This window comes from Oncorhynchus masou, chromosome 15 (genome assembly GCF_036934945.1).
Source record: "Oncorhynchus masou masou isolate Uvic2021 chromosome 15, UVic_Omas_1.1, whole genome shotgun sequence".
Taxonomy (NCBI): Eukaryota; Metazoa; Chordata; class Actinopteri; order Salmoniformes; family Salmonidae; genus Oncorhynchus; species Oncorhynchus masou.
Genome location: NC_088226.1, coordinates 30,048,485 through 30,066,149, shown reverse-complemented (window position 1 = coordinate 30,066,149; position 17,665 = coordinate 30,048,485). Strand labels below are relative to the sequence as shown.

General features: G+C 40.6%; 1 protein-coding gene across 1 annotated transcript; it reads left to right on the top strand.

Moving 5' to 3' along the window:
• The first annotated feature begins 5,287 nt into the window (after positions 1-5,287).
• On the top strand, positions 5,288-16,098 carry LOC135556132 (large ribosomal subunit protein eL36). Its single transcript, XM_064989065.1, has 4 exons — positions 5,288-5,349; positions 14,846-14,940; positions 15,341-15,475; positions 15,972-16,098. Exons 2-4 carry the CDS (start codon positions 14,848-14,850, stop codon positions 16,059-16,061), a joined length of 318 nt encoding a protein of 105 aa, XP_064845137.1. The 5' UTR covers positions 5,288-5,349; positions 14,846-14,847; the 3' UTR covers positions 16,062-16,098.
• Positions 16,099-17,665: the final 1,567 nt, after the last annotated feature.

Here is a 17,665-nt window from a genome sequence, read left to right as displayed (position 1 = left end):
CCTGGATACTCAATGATGATTAACGCCTCAGTTATGTGTGCTTCTATCAGGGTTGTGGTCAAATGCATGTGATTTAAAGTCAATTTAGCCATTGAAGAAAAATCCAATTCAATTTGAAAATGTTCCTAACTGCAAAAGCATGTAACAGAATTTGGGTATTCCAGAACTGTTATTTACATGTAAATAAGCATAACCCTGTTTTACAGTGCCTTGCGAAAGTATTCGGCTACCTTGAACTTTGCGACCTTTTGCCACATTTCAGGCTTCAAACATAAAGATATAAAACTGTATTTTTTTGTGAAGAATCAACAACAAGTGGGACACAATATTGAAGTGGAATGACATTTATTGGATATTTCAAACTTTTTTAACAAATCAAAAACTGAAAAATTGGGCGTGACCTAAGACAGGGAATTTTTAACTGACCTAAGACAGGGAATTTTTACTAGGATTAAATGTCAGGAATTGTGAAAAACTGAGTTTAAATGTATTTGGCTAAGGTGTATGTAAACTTTCGACTTCAACTGTACTTCTCTGCAGCTGCCACCACAACATTTATTTTCTATGGCTTACAGTTGATAACCATTGCTATGAACGCTAAGAAGCCAACATTATTGAAACATATATCACTCATTGGGCTATCCTTCTGTTCTGGCACAGCTCAACTTTTCACAGGGATCCTCTCAGAATCACTCACCCTTGATCCACACTCCTGTACTTTCTTCACTGCCTCAGCATACAACACCTTCTGCACTACTCTGACCTTGGCCACCTCAAACTGCCTCTCTCGCACGGGACACCTCCAATCCCCAGCAACACCCCTACAGTTGGCACACACAACTTTCAACCCAAAACTACACATTCCTCTGTCCCATGTCCTCCTACACACTGTGCATCTTCCTCCTACACAGTGCTGCGACATGCCCATAAACATGACTCCTATAACACCACAGTGGATTTGGCAGAAAAGCTCTAACAGCATAATTCATATATCCTAACATTACTTTGTCAGGTAAAGACTAAATCAAAGCTCAAAAGAACACCTCTATTTCACCAAGCTCTCCGCCGGGTCTGCATCGCACCAAACAGTGGGCTCCACAAACACCCGGAATTTTCAACTTCAATTGCTCCACCTCCACACTTAATTCTACCCCAGAAATCACTCCCTTCAATGGTGCCCTGTACCAAAGCGTAAAGTCTGATCTTAAGAAACACAAACAAACATTTCAAGTCCACTTCGGGTTACCTTCACCGACTCAATAGCACCCACCATATTCCACCCAACCTAAAAACGACCCATGGTTCAGCCAAAAGGCGTGGATCCACCCTCTTTAAAAATCTCTTTCCTACTGGACCAAACTTATTTCTATCATAACCTTGTCCATCGATGCAAGGCTTGGGCTCTGAGCTCATCAGCATACCTTCCACCTCTTCCATTTCACCTCGAACTGGTGTCTGGCTCACTCTGTTTGAACTTGATGTAACGGATGTGAAACGGCTAGCTTAGTTAGCGGTGCGCGCTAAATAGCGTTTCAATCGGTGACGTCACTTGCTCTGAGACCTTGAAGTAGTGGTTCCCCTTGCCCTGCAAGGGCCCGCGGCTTTTGTGGAGCGATGGGTAACGATGCTTCGTGGGTGACTGTTGTTGATGTGTGCAGAGGGTCCCTGGTTCGCTCCCGGGTATGGGCGAGGGGATGGTCTAAAGTTATACTGTTACATTGATGCTGTTGACTCGGATGACTGGTTGCTGCGGAAAAGGAGGAGGTCAAAAGGGGGGTGAGTGTAACGGATGTGAAACGGCTAGCTTAGTTAGCAGTGCGCGCTAAATAGCGTTTCAATAGGTGACGTCACTTGCTCTGAGACCTTGAAATAGTGGTTCCCCTTGCTCTGCAAGGACTGTGGCTTTTGTGGAGCGATGGGTAAAGATGCTTCGTGGGTGACTGTTGTTGATGTGTGCAGAGGGTCCCTGGTTCGCGCCCGGGTATGGGCGAGGGGACGGTCTAAAGTTATACTGTTACATTGACACCAATGTTCCTCGACATACCCTCTCCCTTGTTATTGCCATCATCAATGGATTCAGACCCATCCTTTGCCTACCTCAGTCTATTTAACCTCATCTCTGTTTCTCTCTAATCCTCCTCCATTAACCAATTACCCGACTTGAAAATATTTTCCACTTTTCCAAGTCATAATCTCTTTCTTGCTTCCTTGAGGGCCATGCTAAGCCTTGTACTCGACCTAAAGTCATCGACTATCTGCAGGTCCTTTCAGCCATTCCTTGTGCTTGAGTTTTGCCTCTGATCTAGCTGGTAGTTGTAGTCCAGAGCTGGAAAATTACTGGTTGGATAGAAGTTTCTCTGTAAAATACAAATAAACACTTAAGAAATACAGTGGGGCAAAAAAAGTATTTAGTCAGCCACCAATTGTGCAAGTTCTACCACTTAAAAAGATGAGAAAGGCCTGTCATTTTCATCATAGGCACACTTCAACTATGACAGACAAAATGAGAGAAAAAAAACAGAAAATCACATTGTAGGATTTTTTATGAATTTATTTGCAAATTATGGTGGAAAATAAGTATTTGGTAACCTACAAACAAGCAAGATTTCTGGCTCTCACAGATCTGTAACTTCTTCTTTGAGAGGCTCCTCTGTCCTCCACTCGTTACATGTATTAATGGCACCCGTTTGAACTTGTTATCAGTATAAAAGACATCTGTCCACAACCTCAAACAGTCACACTCCAAACTCCACTATGGCCAAGACCAAAAGAGCTGTCAAAGGGCACCAGAAACAAAATTGTAGACCTGCACCAGGCTGGGAAGACTGAATTTGCAATAGGTAAGCAGCTTGGTTTGAAGAAATCAACTGTGGGAGCAATTATTAGGAAATGAAAGACATACAAGACCATTGATAATCTCCCTCGGTCTGGGTCTCCACGCAAGATCTCACCCCGTGGGGTCAAAATGACAACAAGAACGGTGAGCAAAAATCCCAGAACCACACGGGGGGACGAAGTGAATGACCTGCAGAGAGCTGGGACCAAAGTAACAAAGCCTACCATCAGTAACACACTACGCCGCCAGGGACTCAAATCCTGCAGTGCCAGACATGTCCCCCTGCTTAAGCCAGTACATGCCCAGGCCCATCTGAAGTTTGCTAGAGAGCATTTGGATGATCCAGAAGAAGATTGGGAGAATGTCATATGGTCAGATGAAACCAAAATAATTTTTTTTGTAAAAACTCAACTCGTTGTGTTTGGAGGACAAAGAATGCTGAGTTGCATCCAAAGAACACCATACCTACTGTGAAGCATGGGGGTGGAAATATCATGCTTTGGGGCTGTTTTTCTGCAAAGGGACCAGGACGACTGATCCGTGTAAAGGAAAGAATGAATGGGGCCATGTATCGTGAGATTTTGAGTGAAAACCTTCTTCCATCAGCAAGGGCATTGAAGATGAAACGTGGCTGGGTCTTTCAGCATGACAATGATCCCAAACACACCACCCGGGCAACGAAGGAGTGGCTTCGTAAGAAGCATTTCAGGGTCCTGGAGTGGCCTAGCCAGTCTCCAGATCTCAACCCCATAGAAAATCTTTGGAGGGAGTTGAAAGTCTGTGTTGCCCAGCAACAGCCCCAAAACATCACTGCTCTCGAGGAGATCTGCATGGAGGAATGGGCCAAAATAAACCTTGTGAAGACTTACAGAAAACGTTTGACCTCTGTCATTGCCAACAAAGGGTATATAATAAAGTACTTTTGTTATTGACCAAATAGTTATTTTCCACCATAAGTTGCAAATAAATTCATTAAAAATCAATGTGATACAATGTGATTTTCTGGATTTTTTTTCTAATTTTGTCTGTCATAGTTGAAGTGTACCTATGATGAAAATTACAGGCCTCTCTCATCTTTTTAAGTGGGAGAACTTGCACAATTGGTGGCTGACTAAATACTTTTTTTGCCCCACTGTAAATGGTTGTGATCATTTACTCAATTATTATTTTTTTTTATTTCTTTTCTTTATTCAAATATAAAAGCTTTAATGAGGATATCTAGAGTGAGTGGGTCGAAAGCTTCAAGTCTTTCAGTGTCCACATCACTAAGGATCTATCATGGTCCACACACACCAACACTATCATGAAAAGTGGCACGACAATGCCCCCCCCCCCCTGAAAGGATTTGGCATGGGCCTGCAGATTCAGCCACAGCTGCACTATTGAGAGCATCTTGATTGGCTGCATAACTGCTTGGTATGGCAACTGCTTGGCATCTGACCGCAAGGTGCTATAGAGTGTGCATTTGTTCTGCCTGCAGCTATGGAACCCTGACCTGTTCACTGGACATGCTACCTTGTCCCAGACCTGCTGTTTGGACCCTCTCTCTACAGCACCTGCTGTCTCTAACTCTGAATGATCGGCTATGACTGACATTTACTCCTGAGGTGCTGACCTGTTGCACCCTCTACAACCACTGTGATTTTTATTATCTGACCCTGCAGGTCATCTATGAACGTTTGAACATCTTGGTTATGTTCTGTTATAAACTCCACACGGCACAGCCAGAAGAGGACTGGCCACCCCTCAGAGCCTGGTTCCCACCCTAGGTTTCTGCCTTGGTTCCTGCCTTTCTATGGGAGTGAAAGGCACTGTGCTTCTACATCTGCATTGCTTGCTGTTTGGGGTTTTAGGCTGGGTTTCTGTACAGCACTTTGTGACATCGGCTGATGTCAAAAGGGTTTTATAAATACATTTGATTGATTGATTGATAGTGCGTATGGCCCAGTACATCACTGGGGCCGTGCTCCCTGACATCCAGGACATCTATACCAGATGTTGTCAGAGGAAGACCCTATGACTCCAGGTCATAGACTGTTCTCTCTGCTACCGCACAGCAAGCAGAACAAGTAGGACCCTGAACAGTGTCTACCTCCAAGCCATAAGTTTGCTAAATAGTTAGTTAACTTAAATAGTTAACCAGATATCTGGACTATATGCATTGACCCTTTTTGCACTCATTGTGTATTTATTACTACGTGTTTTACTTTTTTATTATTTCTCTATTTTCTTTCCCTCTGCATTGTTGGGAAGGGCCCTAAGTAACGCATTTCACTGTTAGTCTACACTAGTTGATTTAATTTGATTCATACTGCTGAGAGGTCTAAATAATTTACTTTTGGATTATATAGCAAGCTATAAAGCTTTTCCTTGAAAAACTACTGTGAATGGTCCACACCCGTATGTGGCGCTAGAAAGATTTTCCTGATGTTTTACATTTTATTAAAAACCCTCATGACCCAGCCTCCACCGCTAAGCGTTCCTTCCGGTTTGTCCGCCATTACAGAAAGCAAGTAAGAATTTTTTGGAAGAATTACTATCAGCTGAAATCTTTACAAAATCAATGGCATCCTTCGTTTATCACCAATTATGATAGAACCAACATACGGTTTCGTTGTTACCAAAAGTATGGCGCCAATATTGTGTTGACAAACAATATAATTTAGCTGTAACGTCACCGGAAATGTATTGCGCTGACATGACTTTCCCCTACATATGAATCGTATCATATCGCCTTGTTGCTGGATTTTCTTAACGAGCCGTAATGACTGCAGTCAGATGACATGTATGTCTAATATAGACGGACTCTAGTCATTTTCCTCGACAGAAGTAAGCAACTACTAGATATCTACGTTAGTTGGCTATCTAGCTAACATTGGTAGCATTATGCCTGTTATAAGTGATGTTTGGTTTACGTTCGCTAACTTGCTTAATCAAGAGGCTTACGCCTCAATACGTTAAGACTGTTTGTTGAGCTAGCTTCTGCGCCGCTTTTAATATGTGGGTTACTATGAAGTATTTAGAGATGACCAACACCGTTTGTGTAATGTTACCACAAACAGTCAAACCCCGTTCATTCATTTATACAATATATCTTAGGGTGTGTTCTTAAATTCACTCCGGAGTGTCAGTGCGCACTGTGGTTCAATTGTCCGTTTCTAAATTAAAAGCGTTTCAATTTAAGTGCTTTTTGAGTGCACACTGGACGCTCTGTCCGAGAAGTAGGGTCGATCCGAGGGCAGTCAAGCACCCAAACTAACGTTGGCTAGCTACTTCGACACAAATAAGATAATCTCACTCTGACCATTTTACTCACGCTAGCAGAGCTGGTTAGGCTGTTTGGATGTTGCCTGTATCTGCTGCTGGAAACAATTTCATTTTTTTTTTTTTGCACATGTTTAATGACACATGCCATATTTAAATTGAGCGTTCATGAATTCAGCAGTTATTCTGCTCAGTCACACTCAGATGAGAGTGCTCTGAAATCAGAGTAGATAGCCAGCTGTTTGTAGTTTTCTGATTATCCCTGTTTTATTTAGCTCTGGTTTTCTTAGTCTAATAGATGGTCAAAAACCTGTAGAACGATATTATAGTTAGCTCACTCCCAGTATTTTTCTGTTGCTCAAGGCTCAAACTCCCATGATTCCATTTGGCAAAACCACTCCCACATCACTTATCTATTTTGATACCCATTCGCTTTTGCAGAAACAGCAGCTACAAGTGACACCACTGATAGACACATTTGAAATACAACAATATACGAACAATACAACAATAAAAGTAATACAAACAATACAAAAATTGTGTTGAAGTTGCCGCTCTGGCAACCATTGTGCCCTTTCCAAATAGACTGTTTTCGTAGTGAATTACTGTATTGGATGTTATTTTTGAAAACACTTTCAGATGCAGCAGGTTTAGCTACTTAGCTAGCTAGCATTGCTAATAGCACCAAAGATACAGCAGGTATCAAACATAAGAGATTAGAATTCTGTAGTGATTTGCCTGTTTATTTCTACTTTGCACATTCCTCCACTGCAAATCTACCATTCCAGTGTTTTACTTGCTATATTGTATTTACCTTGCCACCATGGCATTTTTTTTTTGCCTTTACCTCCCTTATCTCACCTCATTTGCTCACATTGTGTATATATACACTTATTTTTCTACTGTATTATTGACTAAGTTTGTTTTACTCCATGTGTAACTCTGTGTTGTATGTGTCAAACTGCTTTGCTTTTTCTTGGCCATGTTGCAATTGTAAATGAGAGCTTGTTCTCAACTTGCTTACCTGGTTAAATAAAGGTGAAATAAATAAATTAAGACAGTCACTAAGATTAAACTGGGCTATTGTAGCAAACACTATTTTGGTTGTAGCAGTTGGACTAGCTAGCATGCTAGCTCACAACGTCAGACAAAGTTAACTTATGGTTAGCATTCGTTAGGATCTCTTTTCAAATTATTTTTGAGTATAATGCAGTTGAGTAATTACAATGACATTAACATACATTCCAGCTTGATATTCATGCAAGTATTATAATACAACCCAAAGGTAATGTGAAATTCAGTGCCATTGGTTTTTCCCCACATTGTTACGTTACATTTTAGAATTAGGCTGTATTAAAATACATTTTTCACAATACCGCAAAGACAAAGCCAAAACGGGTTTACATTTTTGCAACTTTGTTACAAAAAACCCCAACAAATTACATAAGTATTCAGACCCTTTGCTATGAGACTCTAAATTCAGGTGCATCCTGTTTCCATTGAGCATCCTTGATGTTTCTACTAAAGGTCGACCGATTATGATTTTTCAACGCCGATACCGATTATTGGAGGACCAAAAAAAAGTCAATGCCGATTAATCAGACGGTTTTTTATATTTTTTTAAACATTTATTTGTAATAATGACAATTACAACAATACTGAATGACCACTTATTTTAACTTAATATAACACATCAATAAAATCAATTTAGCCTCAAATAAATAATGAAACGTGTTCAATTTAGTTTAAATAATGCAAAAACAAAGTTTTGGAAAAGAAAGTAAAAGTGCAATATGTGCCATGTAAGAAAGCTAACCTTTAAGTTAAGAAAGCTAACCTTGCTCAGAACATGAGAACATATGAAAGCTGGTGGTTCCTTTTAACATGAGTCTTCAATATTCCCGGGTAAGAAGTTTTAGGTTGTAGTTATAGGAATTATAGGACTATTTCTCTATACGATTTTTATTTCATATACCTTTGACTATTGGATGTTCTTATAGGCACTTTAGTATTGCCAGTGTAACAGTATAGCTTCCATCCCTCTTCTCGCCGCTAACTGGGCTCGAACCAGGAACACATCGTCAACAGCCACCCTCGAAGCAGCGTTAGCTATACAGAGCAAGGGGAACAACTACTCCCAAGTCTTGGAGCGAGTGACGTTTGAAATGCTATTAGCGCTCACCCCGCTAACTAGCTAGCCATTTCACATCGGTTACACCAGCCTAATCTCGGGAGTTGATAGGCCTGAAGTCATAAACAGCGCAATGCTTAAAGCATTGCGAAGAGCTGCTGACAAAACACACTAATGTGCTGTTTGAATGAATGCTTACGAGCATGCTGGTGCCTACCATTGCTCAGTCAGATTGCTCTATCAAATCATAGACTTAATTATAACATAAACAGAAATACGAGCTTTAGGTCATTAATATGGTCGAATCCGAAAACTATCATTTCGAAAACTAAACGTTTATTTTTTCAGTGAAATACGGAACCGTTCTGTATTTTATCTAACGGATGGCAGCCCTAAGTCTAAATATTGCTGTTACATTGCACAACCTTCAATGTTATGTCATAATTACGTAAAATTCTGGCAAATTAGTTCGCAAGAGCCAGGCGGCCCAAACTGTTGCATATACCCTGACTCTGCGTGCAATAAACACAAGAGAAGTGACACAATTTCACCTGGTTAATATTGCCTACTAACCTGGATTTCTTTTAGCTAAATATGCAGGTTTAAAAAATATATACTTCTGTGTATTGATTTTAAGAAAGGCATCGATGTTTATGGTTAGGTACACGTTGGAGCAACAACAGTCCTTTTTCGCGAATGCACACCGCATTGATTAGTGCAGGACACGCTAGATAAACTAGTAATATCATCAGCTATGTGTAGTTATAACTAGTGATTATGATTGATTGTTTTGTTTAAGATACATTTAATGCTATCTAGCAACTTACCATGGCTTCTTACTGCATTCGCGTAACAGGCGGGCTCCTCGTGAGGCAGGTGGTTAGAGCGTTGGACTAGTTAACCGTAAGGTTGCAAGATTGAATATCTGAGCTGACAAGGTAAAAATCTGTTGTTCTGCGCCTGAACAAGGCAGTTAACCCACCATACCTAGGCCATCATTGAAAATAAGTGTGTTCTTAACTGACTTGCCTAGTTAAATAAAAGTGCAAAAATGTTTTAGTTTAAAAAAAATCCTCATCCAAAAATACCGATTTCCAATTGTTATGAAAACTTGAAATCGGCCCTAATTAATCGGTCTACCTCAAGTTTCTACCACTTGATTGGACATGATTTGGAAAGGCACACACCTGTCTATATAAGGTCCCACATTTGACAGTACATGACAGAGCAAAAATCAAGCCATGAGGTGGAAGGATGAGTCTCTAGAGCTCTGAGACAGGATTGTGTCGAGGCACAGATATGCGGAAGTGTACTTCAACATTTCTGCAGCATTGAAGGTCCAAGAACACAGTGGCCTCCATTATTCTTAAATGGAAAAAGTTTGGAACCATCAAACTCTTCCTAGAGCTAGCCAAACTGAGTAAAAGAGAGCTCAAGAGTTCCTCTATGGAGATGGGATAACCTAGAAGGACAACCATCTCTTCAGCTCTCCACCAATCAGGCCTTTATGGTATATTGGCCAGATGGAAGCCACTTCTCAGCGATAGGGACTGAGAGACCTGCCAGGATCGAGGGAAAGAAGAACGGAGCAAAAATACTTGATGAAAACCTGCTCCGGACCTCAGACTGGGGCGAAGTTTCACCTTTCAACAGGACAACGACCCTAAGCACAGGTCCAAGACAACGCAGGACTGGCTTCAGGACAAGTCTCTGAATGTCCTTGAGTGACTCAGCCAGATCCCCGACTTGAACACTGAAATATCTCTGGAGAGACCTTAAAATCGCTGTGCAGTGATGCTCCCTATCCAACCTGACAGAGGATCTGCAGAGAAAAATGGGAGAAACTCTGCAAATACAGGTGCCCCAAGCTTGTAGCATCATACCCAAGAAAATCCTAGGCTATAATCACTGCCAAAGGTGCTTCAACAAAGTACTGAGTAAATCGTCTAAATCCTTATGTAAATGTGATATTTTGCAACTTTAAGACAAGGTCAATCAATCTGGAAAATGTCAAGAACTTTGAACATTTCTTCAAGTGCAACTGCAAAAACCACCAAGCGCTTTGATGAAACTGGCTCTCATGAGGAAAGGAAGTCCCAGAGTTACCTCTGCTGCAAAGGATGAGTTCATTAGAGTTACCAGCCTCAGAAATTGCAGCCCAAATAAATGCTTCAGAGTTCAAGTAACAGACACATCTCAACATCAACTGTTCAGAGGAGATTGCGTGAATCAGGCCTTCATGGTCGAATTGCTGCAAAGAAATCACCACTAAAGGACACCAATAAGAGGAAGAGACCTGCTTGGTCCAAGAAACACAAGCAATGGACATTAGACCGGTGGAAATTTGACCTTTTGGTTGGGAGTCCAAATTTGAGATTTTTGGTTCCAACCTATGTCTTTGAGATGCGGTGTGGGTGAACGAATGATCTTCGCATGTGTATTTCCCACCGTGAAGCATGGACAAGGTGTTATGGTGAGGGGGTGCTTTGCAGGTACACTTAATTAGCATGGCTACTACAGCATTATGCAGTGATGTGCCATCCAATCTGTTTTGTGCTTAGTGGGACGACATTTGTTTTTCAACAGAACAATGACCCAACACACCTACAGGTTGTGTAAGGGCTATTTGACCAAGAATTAGAGTGATTGAGTGCTGCGTCAGATGACCTGGCCTCCACAATCCCCCGACCTCAACCAAATTAAGATGGTTTGGGTTGAGTCGGACTGCAGAGTGAAGGAAAAGCAGCCAACAAATGTGGGTACTTTTGGAAAAGCATTCCAGGTGAAGCTGGTTGAAAGAATGCAAAGGGTGGCTAGTTTGAAGAATCTCAAATATTGAATAGATTTTGATGTTACATGATTCCATATGTGTTATTTCATAGTTTGTCTTCATTATTATTCTACAATGTAGAAAACAGTAAATCATAAGGAGAAAGGCTTTGAATTGAGTAGATGTTCTAAAACTTTTGACAGGTAGTGTTTGTAAAGGCGCTTTCAATTTTTTTAAATACATTCCCAAACATGTTTAAACCTGTTGTCGCTTTGTCATTATGGGGTATTGTGTGTTTATGAGGATTTTAGAATAAGCTGTAACATAACATGTAGGCAAGGGGTCTGTGTACTTTCCAAAGGTACTGTATAAGGATGATTTATGAAGCCAGGCTATTGTTTTTATTCAAATTAAAGTAGGTTTCCTCGCTCCTCAATTTTCTTAGACATTTAGGCTATGGTAAGGGCTGTTTCCTCGTCTCTGCTGCTTCTGCTGTATTCTACTCAACCCCAACATGCTGTCTTAACTTTGCTATTATGGACACAGCAACATAGGGAAAGGCACCAATTCTAGGTTGCTTCAGAACCATGGACAGCGAACATATCCAACGCAGGAGAAAGCGTATTTGTTATAAAATAGATTAGTGTTTCACCATTTTATTTTTTCACAATGTAAGCATATACAATTTCAGTATCACATGTCTTAGCGTGATGGACTGTGCTATCCCCATGGCCTCCGCAATGGATTTGTCCACTCAGACAGGTGTCTTATGCACCATGGGATTTTTTTTCTTTGTGACCTCTCGACTAAAGAAATCTTGGTCGACCAACAGCCTATCAACCAAACAATCGACTAAATAGGGTCAGTCCTATGTATATTTTAGTGGTGGCATAAAGACCGATATAAATATTTTGGTGAAATGCTACTGGTCGGCCTCTTAACGACAGTATCCATTTTAGGTATCAAGGTTAAGGTGAGTGTTTCGGCTAGAAGCATTTGATTTTTCAACCGCATACATTTTGTGGGATTTGTTTGCCGATAAACTTTTCACCCTGTAACAAAAGGAGATATGAAGTGAACTCTATACAAAATATTGTCAGCCAGCTAGATCCAAGATTCAAGTTCAATGTCTACTTTAACAGATTAATTCTTAATATCCACAATAGTATGTGGACACATGCTCGTTGAACATCTCATTCCAAAATCATGGGCATTAATATGGAGTTGGTCCCCCCATTTGCAGCTATAACAGCCTCCACTCTTCTGGGAAGGCTTTCCACTAGATGTTGGAACATTGCTGTGGGGACTTGCTTCCATTCAGCCATAAGAACATTAGTGAGATTGGACACTGATGTTGGGCGATTAGGCCTGGTTCGCAGTCAGCGTTCCAATTCATCCCAAAGGTGTTAAATGAGGTTGAGGTCAGGGCTCGCCCAGTCAAGTTCTTCCATAACGATCTCGTCAAACCATTTCTGTTTCTCGGGCCATTCAACTGCTAATGTTTGTCTAGGTAGATTGAATGGCTCCGTGCTCGATTTTTACACACCTGTCAGAAACGGATGTGAAGGAGTGTTTACATTGTGTATGATATAACGGCAACTTATAGTGCCATAAATGCAATGGCAGATTACTATGAATGAATTAACAGCAGTAGGAAATCCTCACTTGTACCCTAGTTTATAGAAAGACCCAGAAAGTATTCACACCCCTTTACCTTTTACACATTTTGTTAATACAACTGGAATTTAAAATGTATTAAATGTAGTGTTTCACTGGCCTACACATAATCCCCATAATGTCAAAGGGGATTTATATTTTTTACAAATTATTTAAAAATGAAAAGCTGAAATGTCTTTATGTATTCTTGCCATAAAGGGGTCGAATACTTAAGTTCAGGACTAACACTGTGCTTAACAAGTTGCATGGACTCGCTCTGTGTTTAACATGATTTTTGAATGACTACCTCATCTCTGTAACCCACACATACAATTCAGTCAAGCAGTGAATTTCAAACAAAGACCAGGGAGGTTTTCCAATAGCTTGCAAAAAATGTATAATGTTTTTTTTTTTAAGCGGACATTGAATATCCCTTTGAGCATGGAAAGGTTATTAATTACACTTTGGATGGTATCTCACCCAGTCACTACAAAAATACAGGTGTCCTTCCTAACTCAATTACTGGAGAGGAAGGAAACTGCTCTGGATTTCATCCTTAAGGCAAAAGGTGACTTTAAAACAGTTTTAATGGCTGTGATGGGAGAACTAGGTTGGATCAACATTGTAGTTACTCCACAATACTAACCTAAATGACAGTGTGAGAAGGAAGCCTGTACAGAATAAATATGTTCTGTTTATAATAAGGCACTAAAGTAAAACTGCAAAAAATGTCAAAGAAATTATCGCTTTGTATTCAGGACAATTCAAATACAACACATCACTGAGTACCACTTCATATTTTCAAGCATGGTGGTGGTAGCATGTTATGGTTATGCTGGTCATCAGCAAGGACTAGGGAGTTTTTTTTAATGGTAAGAATAAACTGGATAGAGCCAAACAGACATTTACCTTTCAACAACGGCAAAGACACACTGGAGTATCAATTTTGGCCGTGATTGGGAGTCCCATAGGGTGGCGCACAATTGGCCCAGTGTCATCTGGGTTTGGCCGGGGTAGGCAGTCATTGTAAATAAGAATTTGTTCTTAAATGACTTGCCTAGTTAAATGTTCCCGAGTGGCCTTTTTTTTTTTACTTTAAATGGCTGTGTAGCAAAAACATTTAACAATATTGTACAGTCCAGTGTGCAAAGCACTTAGACTCACAGCTGTAATTGCTGCCAAAAAGGTGCTTCTCAAAAGTATTTACTCTGGGTTGAATACTTATCTATTTTGTGTAGACATTGACCTTTAAAAAAATAATAAATCCACTTTAACACAACATAATGTGGAAAGAGTTAAGGGGGTGTGAATAGGGTGGCGTAATTGTCCTTTAAATGTTAATTGCAGTTGACAATACTGTGATGGCATTGTAGGAAAGCATTATTCTGGTAAGGCCAGACAAGGGATTGTATCCACAAAGCATCTTAGAAAAGGTCCTAGGAATCTTGTAAACCTGTTTTAAGACAACAACAAAAAACTCTGTAGGTTGTCGGATGATAAGACACTGCCTAGACGAACTTTGAACCAGGAGTAAAATGAACTCGCAAGTTTCTCAGCTGGTAATCACGTCAGTGTGAGGTACTGCAAAGGAAAGATTGACGCTCATTGGTTATTCCAATCATTTGCAAAATCAATCATGATGAGGTATCATCAAGCTGTGAATTCCAATAGCATGCTTCAGACAACCACTGTGAATGTGGCTGTACATCAAATGTCGCAATGGTGACATGTTTGATATAATTTTTGTCTGACAATCACTTTGCCTACTCTTACTTAATGCCTAATATGTTGGCTTGAATAACTTTATCGAATTCTGATGGTTAAAGCGGAATTTTAACAATTACCGTTATATCAACACACTCGTCACTCCCGTTTAACAACTAAATCTCTTCGGCACAATAGGCATCAAGTCTCTTGCCGATAATGTCGCATAGTGTTTTCATCAACACAATTAAAGTTAACATAAGCCCTAGATGCCTTACATTTTCCCAACTTAGGCATCTTTTTTATCGACGTGATGTTGCGTTCCAAAGGGATAACATGATGTAGGTAATTAAATAATCAGGCCTCGTGAAACGTTAAGATTTAGATTATTTATTGATCATAGACATATAATATTATTTGAACAACTCCAAAGCAATTGCATGTGGTGCAGGCACCACTGACTGACTGTTCTTTCTTTCCACAGACATGGCTATCAGGTATCCTATGGCCGTGGGCCTTAGTAAAGGCCACCCTGTAACCAAGAATGTGACTGCACCGAAACATGCACGTAGGCGAGGGGTGAGTTCATCTGAATGGATAGAAACATGACAACCACAGTGCTGTATTGGTAGAGTCTCAGGTCACTATGTCCTCTGGTAAAGGGTCTGGACCCTTTGCCACAGGTTGTTTGCTTGTCCTAGAACTGCTGGGTGCTGGTTCAAGTTTGTGTTCTAATCCCATTGCTGCCACCAGTGTAGTGATTGAGGGCCGGGGTTCAGGATTCACTTCGTCTGTCTCTACATTAGCAACATGCATATACATATGTTCTGAAACAAAGTAGATGACCACATCAAATGTTGGAACCTGTTATGAGATAATGGGCCCAGTGGTCCACAATATGGCTGAAACATAGGCCACAGTTACTGTTAGTTCTAATGCATGCATCTAACTCAGTCTCTTCGCTGATTTTGTGTTTCAGCGTCTGACCAAGCACAGCAAGTTTGTGCGTGACATGATCCGTGAGGTGTGCGGCTTCGCCCCCTACGAGAGACGCGCCATGGAGTTGCTGAAAGTTTCCAAGGACAAGCGTGCCCTCAAGTTCATCAAGAAGAGGGTATGTATGATTCCCCTGCTACTAAACTGGTTGTGTGTATGCGTTGGTATTGGCAGTATGGATGCATTTGTTGACGTCAGCTTTCTGCAGCTGCTCTCTTGTGACAGTTTGAGAACAAATAAGTACATTTTTCAAACCAAACAGATTTTGTATTAGACATTTGTTTGGGAATGTCTAGCATTTTGTGCAGCTGTCAAGTGGGCAGCTTTCTGAAATGTGATGGACTGTTTCCTTTGTGGAGAATTTATTGGTAAGATTAATCAAAACTATTGGATCAGTAGAATTATTCTCCTATAGTTTGTCCAACCATTCTTGTATTATTGGACTTCTAGCCCCATATTTGCTGATTACTGAATTTGTCGCTGACATAACTGTCCCAGAAACATGCTGCAGTGTTAATTTCATCCTGAGCATGGTAGTTAACCTGCTGTGAAAGTTGCAGATGCATTTGTTGGGTTTCTCCTATTGCACATTCTAATGTGTGTTTGCTCCACAGATTGGAACTCACATCCGCGCCAAGAGAAAGAGGGAAGAGCTCAGCAACGTTCTGGCTGCCATGAGGAAAGCCGCTGCCAAGAAGGATTAGGCGGTTCTTGCAAATAAATAGTTGTATTTCAAAAATGGAGAGTTGTTCCTTGTTTCATTATGACTAAGTCAAACTATGCTTAGCAATGGACTTGAACTGATTTTCTCAATTTATCTTTGAGCATATGCCTTGTAGGCTGCATGTCTCTTCAAGTTTACTAGGGTGAGATGCCTGCAGACATTGGAGTGGAGCTCTTCAGATGTCTCTGGGCACGTCTGTGTCTAAATAAGACATTTACTTGAGTGTCTAATCGCCTGGGTAGTGTACTTTCTAGTAGTACAGTTGCATGCATTGTTAGACATGCCAAAGGTGATGGGATAGCCAATAATAAACAGTTACCGGCAGCCTGTTCTTTCTGCAGAAATTGGCAACGATATGTTATGAAACCACTGGGCACAAAGGATTGTGTTCAAAATGACTAAAGTTTGTTTCACCAGATTAAATGCAATTTACATCTTTGGTAAATAAAATAATACCTAAGTCTTTGCTGCATAGCAGCAACATGACTAACAGTGGTAATTTGGGTGTCTTCATATTACTGTTGTAAAGCTGGCAGCGCAACACGTCCCCTTCTGAGGCCTAAAGTACTTCAACACATCAGGGGATTGAACATTGCTGATAGAAGTGCAACTTAGAGCTGATCCTTGCCTATTCTATATGAGACAGTACCTGTTCTACATACATTACTATCAAGCGTTCTTTGTTTTACCCCCCTGAACAGACCCCTGTTCCCTGTCTGGTCCAACTGATCAGCTGTACAACTCAAGAACAGCTGTCGGGCGTTAAACAGCAAGTGAATGTACTTAACAAATCACTCATCAGAAAATCTGGTTTCATAGTTCAGGATGCCCTAAAGCCCATTACTGTGAATGTAGACCATTATCCATCCCTTGGAGCTGCTCAGGTGCCAGTCTCAGCTTAATATGATTTGCTGTTCATTGTTGTGGAAAGACAATGCGGTACATCTTGATGTAATGAACCTCCAGGCCCTCTGATGAAGTCCTTGTTCTCAAGCTGGAAAAATCATGCAGGTCACACCTCGTCTGGTGAGAGAAGGGAGGAATGTTTAAGCGGATTCATTATGACACTGCTAATAGAAAAACATTCAGAACACAAACTGCCATGCAGTGCTTTCGGAAAGTATTCAGATCCCTTGACTTTTTTGCCATTATGATACAGCCTTATTCTAAAATGTATTGAATTGTTTTTTTCCCCAATCAATCTACACCTCATAATGACAAAGCAAAAACTAGTTTTTAGAATTGTTTGTAAATGTATTAAATAATACATCTAATCTTATTTGTCACATCAGCCGAATACAACAGGTGAAATGCTTACTTACAAGCCATTAACCACCAAATAGTTAAAGTATTTACTAAATAAACTAAAGTTTAAAAAAATCGAATCAATCAAAAAGTAACAAGAAATGTACATAACAATAACGAGGGTATATACAGGGGGTACCGGTTAGTCAAGGTAATTTGTAAAGTGACTATGCATAGATAAAACAGAGTAGCAGCAGTGTAGGGGGTGTAAATAGTCCGGGTGGCCATTTGAATAGTTGTTCAGCAGTCTTATGACTTGGGGTAGAAGCTGTTAAGGAG